Below are 9,062 nucleotides of genomic sequence, written 5' to 3' on the forward strand. Positions count from 1 at the left end.
CAGTATAGTAGTTTTGAGACCAGCCGGCTTTCCCTCACTTGGTTTAGTTTTCTGGCACATGCCACGTGATCCGTAGTATGTTTTATATCAGAGGAGATCTTTGACCAGAAAAGTCTTTGTTTTACTCTTGCCAACATTGTTTCTGTATTACCAATATGACCAGCTGTGGGATGTCTCTTCTACCACAGAAGGGACAAAGAGCTACAGCTACATGAGAGGGTGCAGACCACACTTTGTTTTTGGCTCATTGTAATGATGAAGACCATTATATATTGCATACATGAGATGTTGGTTGTCATGATGATTAGTTTCCTAATCTATCGAGGACTTCAGATCGCACTTGGTCATCTAACTGAAGATGCTGCACTTGTGGTCAGTCAGTCAGTAAGACAGACAGTATAAATCGGAGGTCAATGCCCCCAGTCTCAAGCATGATCAATTAGCAAGTCCAGAGGAGATGCGTCACAGGGTTGCGTGAGAAGGCATCGTGGACCTTGTTACGCTCTGCAGGTATATGAATGATCTTAAAGTCAAAAGGCAGAAAGCCTGAAGGTAGAAAGTCGAAAAGGCCAATGTGCCTGAGACACTTTGACGTGACATTAACCATCTCAGGCAGCTGTGTTCAGAATAGACAGTCTCTTGGAGACCTTGGATGTATGGCCTGAAGTTCTCCAAGGCCCATATAACGGCCATGCACTCTTCTTCAGGAGTGGAGGACACCTTTTCCGATGATTGCAGACAGCGAATAGCATTAGCCACCGCAGCCTCCATCATCACAGACTCCTGCATTAATGCCCGCCTGGCCATCACAGGCGTCTGCAGGGATGAATAAGGGCCGTGTGAAGTCGGGGAACTGCGGGATCTACGGGAGGTGTGCTTCTCACCTCAAGCGTCTCGGGGCTAGGTGCCGGGAAATACGACTCCTCACAAACATGATAGATGCCAGGCAGTAAAGGATCTGATCGCTGTCTTGGTGCACAACACTGAGGTGTGCAGCCGCAGCAAGAAACCAGCGCTTTCGGAACAGGAGCGCAGCGGCTCATGATGTGTGCAGATGTTTGATAACTCATGTGTTTTCGCCTTTATTAGGCTGATAAACACCTGATTTTACTGGCAGACAGATTTGCTTAAATGAATAATGCTGCGGTCTACAGTAACTATTTTCACTGCTGCGGCCGCGCTGCTGTCTGCATGAGGACAGAGAAGAGGAAAGACGCAGATTTTTCTCAAGTTAATGAAGATTACCAGACTATTCACTGATCATTTCTGACGTCGGGATCTGGACTTCACTGATTATAACCTTCTCGATCGTCAGTAATCTCTCTCATTGTGTTCAACATGTTGTGAGAGCAGAGTGGCTCAATCAAGACGCTCCGTATTACGCAGCTAGTTTCCGCTATTTCCTTGTAAAATAAACATGACAAGACTCTTTCGTGTTTAGTTTTGGCTGTGAAATGCCACATCCTGTTCAGAAGTTCATATCTGAGGTGACCCCGACTCGTAGTGCTAAGAAGTGACGGAGAAGCCGATGGTGGTAAATAGGTGGCTTGAAACTTGCTTCGTCGTGGGTCACCAGCTATTTTCCCAGCTGAGGAGAAAAAAAGGGAAATCGCCTGATCAAGGGGCGAATCGGACTCAGGCCACCCAAGACAGATCCCGCAGTGTTAAAACGCCCTAAAAAGCTCCTGCTGTGCAGCCTTGCACCTCTGCGCCTCAGGTGATGTCCTTGTTTTTCTTTTTTAATCTTCTACTGTTATACCATTTCTACAAAAATAATATTCTTGTTTTATGTCTTGCATACCAATTCTCCTGTTTGTTTCTGTTATAGGATTCTTTTCAGATTCCTGGACTCTGTGGGTGTGCTCCATAACCAGCTTGGTGACGCCCTTGGTTCTTACTCTTACATCAGTGTGTTGTGTTGGTGTCCTTGTATTCATTCACAGTTTGATTTTTATTTCATGGCCAAGTCTCTCTGTGCTAATTGTAAACACACTGTTTCTGTTTCACACGCTTTTTTTCTTCTTTAACATTCCTGAACATTTTTACAGGTTGAATTAGGATATGATGCTTCGCCTGGTATTCAGTCCTTAACGTGCTGTTTAGATACTTGTGTGAGAGTCAAAGGCAGGAGTTCTGAGCATGTCCTGAAGTTATCATCAAACGGATTGCTAGGTTCTTTGTTTGAATGTGGCTCCAGTCGGGGAGGTTTGATAGCATCGAGCAGAACAAATAAACAAGACGTGCGTGTCGAACAAAACATGCTCTGTAGATTGAGAACAAAGACATGTCTCTTTGGGAGCAAAGAATGTGTAATACAAAGAAGTTATATTTTGTAACGCGCTAAAACGAAACCAGCGATGTCTGGTAAGTATGCAATGGAAAAATCTGCAACTTTTTAATCAGTTCAAACGCATTCAAGTATTCAATCACATTTTGTACGGCTCATAAAACACTGATATTAGCAAACGCTAATGTTAGTCATACAGCTGGTCAAGCATGTGACTGTTCTGCATCCTGTTCTGATGATGAACACATTGTGAATGGCTGACATGCCTTTATTATTCAGTCCACTAAACAAGCTTTTCACCCGTTTAACTACGTGTTGCCGTTGACAAGAGATACTGTCTCTGAACTGTTTGAATCAGTACACGTGAGGAATCTGAACACACTAACCAGGGGCCATGGGTAACGCCCCTCTTCTTCTGCCTCATGGGACCTAAGTCAACAAAAAATAAGATCGAGAGTCAGGGGTAAGATAAAAAAGTGGTTATTGTCTGATCTGGCTTGAAATATGCCGTAAATCTCACATATGATGTCTGTGAGTTTGAAATATACATTCTACTGTCATGAAACCACTGCTTTTCAACCTGCATCAAAAGTTGTGTGACATGGAAGCAAACTAGTAGCAAAGTACGATGCTGGTCGCAGGCTCTCACTGGGTAGTTGGTGGACTGAGCCCAAATAATTGCATATTTTCTCAAGGAAATAAATCATGAATTACACGACAAACATAGTCAAAACATACATCCATATTTATAGTTTATATTGTGGTACAGCAGACATGTGATTCAGGGCACCAGAAAATAACTTTCATCCTTTGATTTTTTTTTTCCATCTTATGACCTTTGGGCCGACCAGAAAGGGCGGAGAGTTAGGTTCCCTACGAGCCCTTACAGAAACATGCCACCGTCGTGTTAAATCTAGGTCCTTGAAAAAAAAGTATAGAATTCCAAAGTATTTAATAGTGATCACAAGAAAAGCCTGCATGTACCTCCAGTCTTAACATCACTTTGTGGCTGAAGAGACCCAGACACCAAAGCAAATACAATTTATACTACAGTCATTCCCATTGGTCCTCAGGTCTTGTTTGATGTCTGTGGTCAGTACACAAACCTGATATCAGTCATGGTGTCAAGCGTAATAACAGCCATCTCCAGATGTGATTAAGATTGGACTTCAATGTTCTCTCATGCCCAATTTTCATCATTAGTTCTCCCCTGAAGATTAGAAGACGTGTTTTGTTGGTCAAGGAAATGGCAACAGTGCAGGACTAATCGATTCAGGGCTCACACGTCCATCTAAAGCACGGCTTTTCTGTGTGAATATTTTACAATGATTCCAAAACTTAACACCAGGTGCAGTTGCGCTCAAATTCCCATTTGACTCTGTTCTGTGCATCGAGCACTTTTCAATCTGATGCAGTCAGCATGACTTCCATGGCAGAGAGAGCTATAGTTGCCAGGATTTTATCTTTCTAGTGAAACTGGAGGTTCTTTGTGCTGCAAGTTCTGCCCTCACTGTGGTCAGAAGTCAAGGACATTAATAATCGTATAACTGAGTGTGATTAGAAGGAAAGAGTGTGAGTGTACGTGCATCTGCATGCAGAGAGCGACCGTCTCATTGCTTATGTTTGGTTGTTATGTAACTGTTGTTTTAAAAGGAACTCACACAGTTTTTTGTCAAACTCAAGCATGGAGTCTCTGCTAGCAAAGCTCCAGTTGGAGTGGCTCAGCTGCAGCACTCTTCTTTTATTTCTCTTTGTCTTTCTCTTGGTGTTTGATATGGTGAAGTTTCGGATTCCTAAAAACTTCCCACCTGGACCGTGGTCTCTTCCTTTCATTGGCGACATGCACCGCGTGGACACCCAGAGAATACACCTACAGTTAGCGCAGGTAAGTTCGATGGATAGTGTTTAAATACAAGTGTCTTTGCAGGTCTGGGCCTGTTGTTAATGCACCCATTAAGCGTGCTGTAATCTTAGTTTGTAAAGATATAATTCCATGCATCATCTCCACTGCACCTCCGAAGTGTCTCCACCCTGTCAGTGTCAAGCAAAAGTGGTGCAATTACTGGTTTGTCATGAAAGGTTAAGGCACGCATTAATGTTCATGACCCGCGTGGGCCTGTGAACAGAGACGCTTTGTTTGCTGCCCAAAGCTGCAACACTGGGAATGTATCACACTGGGGAGAAATGTGCCTTTGTTTTTGAGCAAAACTACTTGGTGGAAGGACTGTTTTATTAATAGTGCAAAATCGATGTTGGCTAGTTAATGGTAAACCAATACCATCAATTGATATTGAATATTTTCTGGTTTCAAGCTTGCAGAGAAGTACGGAAACATTTACAGTCTTCGTCTCTTCGGGTATCGGGTGGTGGTCTTGAATGGCTACAAAGCCTTCCGAGAAGCCATGGTTGTAAATGGAGAGGACTATGTGGATCGCCCCATCGTACCCCTTTTTGATGACGTGCTTCAAAACAGAGGTGTGTTTTTCTTGTTTATGATATTCTACTCCATAGCTTGGCATCTCACTTTGTCAATAATGTGTGTCATCCGAGGTCTGCTCATGACAAACGGATATCTGTGGAAGAAGCAGCGGAGGTTTGCTTCTCATACGCTTAAGAATTTCGGTCTTGGAAAAAAAACGCTGGAGCCGTCGATACGAGAGGAAGCCAACTATCTCACCGAGGCCTTTGGCCAGTATCAAGGTACCAGATGAGTCTAACAAGCAGCCGATAGTTATTAGAATACAGCCATTAAACTTAAGTGTTCACAGGCAAACCCTTCAATCCACGATCTCTGATCACAAACGCGGTTTCTAACATCATCTGCTGCCTGGTTTTCGGTGAGCGATTCCAGTATGACGATGAGAAATACCGAGGTATCATCAAAATGTTCAAAGACTCGCATGCTGCTCAAGAATCTATTTGGATTCAAGTGAGTTTTCTTCATGAAACCACTGTTGCCTCCTCATTGCATGTGGAGCAGCCGTGTGGATTGTGTATAACAAAAACCTTTGTCCCACGAGGTTTACAACACGGTCCCCCGTCTGATGAGATTGTTCCCTGGACCTCATCAGAGGTTCTTCTCGGTGGTTCGGTCAATCCAGCATTTCCTGGACAAGATGATACAGGAGCACAGAGAAACCCTGGATCCGTCCTCACCAAGAGACTACATTGACTGTTTCCTGATAGAAATGGGGCAGGTGGGTGTTTGTCTGCTTGTTTGACTGGATCGCTCTTTGATTCTTGCACAACTTGGTCTATGCATGTCGGTCACCAGAATGAAGATAAAGAGGCCGGCTTTGATCTTGATAATTTGTCTCTCGCTGCTCTGGACTTGTTTGCGGCTGGATCTGACACAACAACCACAACTCTGAGATGGGCTCTGGCTTACATGACGTATTATCCAGAAGTACAAGGTCTGTGTGCCAAAACATGACGGTGATGACTTCACTGGTGAACCAACGTGAATTTGGGGCAGTAACTCTTTGTACTGGTGGAGTCAATCTGCTGCTTGCTAACCCAAAGATCCCTGCGGTAGTCTCTTTGATGAAGACAGAGTTGAGCACGACTTTTTATTTTCTTAAGCTTCTCAGTAGATCAAATGATTCAGAGTAATATGCTGCACAGAAGAACCCACTGGGAAGACCTCTAGACTTCCTTTGAGTTTGTATAAGTTGTGGTGGTGGAGAAGAGCGAAATAACTGAACCAACATTGTGTCACATCCCTTTCTTTGCTAACTAAAACCTGACTCATAATGTTGATGTCCTGCTGTCCAGAGAGGGTTCACGCTGAGATCGACGCTGTGGTTGGCTCGTCTCGACAACCCTCCATGGATGACCGGGACAACATGCCGTACACCAACGCAGTGATCCATGAGACCCAGAGGATGGGCAACATTATACCACTGAATGCCATGCGAATGACGTCCAAAGAGACCAAGCTGGGCAAATACACAATACCAAAGGTAGAAAGTATTTTGCCCGGCGTTGTGCATTTTCCTAATCACGTGTTTGCAGGGAACTCCTATCATGCCCACGCTGGACTCCGTTTTAAATGATGAGTCTGTGTGGGAGACGCCACACTCCTTCAACCCCGAACATTTCCTGGACAAAGACGGAAAGTTCAGGAAGAGAGAGGCCTTTGTCCCATTTTCAGCTGGTGAGACAGATATTTCCAAGTAACTTGTGTTTTTCTGAACATCTTCATGTCATTGCTAGACTCAGCCTGCAGCTGTTTCCGTTTCACTGTTTCCATAGGTGGAAATGAATGAGTTTTAAGACACTCTGGAAGGACTCATTGATTTGCTGTAACCGAAGACACGTACATAGAACACACAAAGCTAAACCAGTGTAGTTCAAACCAGAGTGAAACCCAGAGTTACAATCTACCACTTAGATGCTGAGACATGAAAATCTCAAACATGCAACATGACTTACCTGTTACCACCCTAGCATTATGTCAACATAAGAATGACTGTTTATAAAAGGTATGCACATCACTGTACCTTTCAAAAGTCATCTGTAAGCTGAGCAAGTGTGGGCACTCCTGGTCCACATGGTCCGACTGTGCTTCTCTCAACACATATCCCAAGAGATGTGTTTATCCACTTGAGGATAGAGCTCAAAGATAGTGTTTTCAGACCTGTTGCAGGCCACATACTGTACATTGCCAGGTTCAAGACCAATAATGTTGTTCATGCAACCATGAAGCAAAGGGATTGACACACTACAGTGATAACTGAGTCGACTGACAGTTATAAGTGCTGAGACTTTTCTTTTTCTTTCCTAATGACTGTCTTAACCCTTTAGGTGCCCCTGTTTTTTTTTTTCATTAAATGTTGAACTGTGGTTGGTGATGAAGGCAGGGACATTCACAGGTGGCCCTTTTTGCCTTTCCATCTGCACACTAAACCTTTTTGCCACAATAGACACTTTTAAGGTGAAAATGTCAGTGGTTCGATAGTTTTTAGTGTTACCTAACATTTTAGAAAGTTTGATTTAAACGAATAAAACGAATCATAGCGACTCAATAAACAATATTTTTTGTGATGGTGTCAATGTCTGCACACGTGCCTGGATGAAGGCATGCTGTAAAACAGAATCGTCACTTCGGGATGACAGTAAATTCTGCATCACACTCCATATTTGCAGCTTGGCTTGTTTGCTACGATGTTGATGGCGTCGAAAGGGTAAAGCCGACGATTGTTTGGATTTGAGAGGGCGCTCACTCCTGTCATATGGGAGCCCGCATCAAAAATCGACTGAGTATGTTTCGGGGATCTCCAATAGCAACGATGGAATACAGTCTAAGAAAGACAAGCTGTAACATGACCCAGACAAGCAGAGCCAGTGAGTCTGCTCAGGTGAATCAGACTTGTGTCCTGAGATGACTTGCAATCTTTCGACTTTTGCCCCACATACACTCTCCGTGAGGACTGCCATTTAAGCCGTCTCTTTTCACTGAGATCTGGGCTGATAGTGAGGAATGTAATCTCCACCAAACAGACGCTATTCAGGAAGGTAAACAGAGTTGTGTAACCCGTTAGTTATGTAATTGTGTTAACACATTGTCTGCTGGGATTCGCGGCAACATCCTGCAAATCAGTCCAGATAACGACAGAAATGTGTCGCACAATATTTGGATAATTTTTTGCTGTTTCAGGCAAACGTGTGTGTCTCGGGGAGCAGCTGGCAAGGATGGAGTTGTTCCTCTTCTTCACTTCCCTCATGCAGAGATTTTCCTTCTCTGTGCCTAATGGGGCGAGGCCAAGTCTGGACTACACTTTAGGATTTGTTCGCAGCCCCAAAGATCAGCAAATCTGTGCCATCACTCGATAAAACATCAACTAAAAGGTCGTAGCATAACTCTGGCAAACCCAAAACCTAACCTAAAACGCTCAAATTAAGAGTATAGCAGTCTCAACGATATCTTCATACACTCGTACGTCTACAGTACTTCATCAAAAGCTAGAGGAAAGTGCTTGCCTTTGACCTTTGTGTTGCTCAGATACGCATTTATATCCACTATAATCTTGCCAAACTAGTTTAACGCAGCTAAGCTGAAAGATACCTTGATACCAAACACAGTTCACAGATGATGTGTAACTTCTCCAGACAAGCCAAACAGGCTTGTGAGTAACTGCACTGTAAAAGCTTAATGTTAATAAAGTTTTCTATGCTGTCACTTCCCTTTTTGTCGAGTTGGAAGTTTCATCATTCAACCTGCCAATGAGACATTCGCACGGCTGTAAGGAGGTTTGTCTGGGTTGGCAAATCTGCTGTCAATGTGCATGTGTATCATTTACTTATTTATTTATATATATATATATATATATATATATATATATATATATATATATATATATATATATATATATATATATATATATATATATATATATATTTAATAAACCTGCTATATTTCTGTACCTTCATCAGTCACAGAGTGGCAGAGGTTTTGGGCTAGGCCTCTGTCTGTTTATATTGTACATTTAAAAAATCCTTTCAATAAACCTTTCAAGCTTGGTGGGAACTGGGATGTGTTAGAATTGTTGTTGAATTTTAGGGGTGTTCTTCAGATTGGTTTCCACTATTGAGTTCTAGTTCCACTTCCAGGTCACATGGCCTCTGGCTGATGTCTGAAAAGGGTGAATTTGTTTCCTGAGGGAATGTGAGGAGGGGATGTTTTCAGTAATGAGGACATTAAACTAGTCAGTCATGGAGTCGATCTACGTTCCTGCCCTCACCTGTGAATATGAGCATTGGATCTTGAATAGAG

The 9,062-nt window shown here is 43.1% G+C and overlaps 1 protein-coding gene across 2 annotated transcripts; it reads left to right on the forward strand.

Moving 5' to 3' along the window:
• Nucleotides 1–3,971: 3,971 nt before the first annotated feature.
• LOC128752611 (cytochrome P450 2J2-like) lies at nucleotides 3,972–8,430 on the forward strand. Of its 2 annotated transcripts, XM_053854009.1 has the most exons (9): nucleotides 3,972–4,172; nucleotides 4,600–4,762; nucleotides 4,838–4,987; nucleotides 5,056–5,216; nucleotides 5,308–5,484; nucleotides 5,562–5,700; nucleotides 6,062–6,249; nucleotides 6,302–6,443; nucleotides 7,947–8,430. In XM_053854009.1, exons 1-9 carry the CDS (start codon nucleotides 3,972–3,974, stop codon nucleotides 8,120–8,122), a joined length of 1,497 nt encoding a protein of 498 aa, XP_053709984.1. In that variant the 3' UTR covers nucleotides 8,123–8,430. The 2 variants fall into 2 exon arrangements, with proteins under 2 accessions (XP_053709984.1, XP_053709983.1); XM_053854008.1 differs by having other exon boundaries at nucleotides 4,600–4,987.
• The last annotated feature ends 632 nt before the right edge of the window (nucleotides 8,431–9,062 follow it).

The sequence above is a fragment of the Synchiropus splendidus genome, chromosome 1 (assembly GCF_027744825.2).
Source record: "Synchiropus splendidus isolate RoL2022-P1 chromosome 1, RoL_Sspl_1.0, whole genome shotgun sequence".
NCBI classification, from domain to species: Eukaryota; Metazoa; Chordata; class Actinopteri; order Syngnathiformes; family Callionymidae; genus Synchiropus; species Synchiropus splendidus.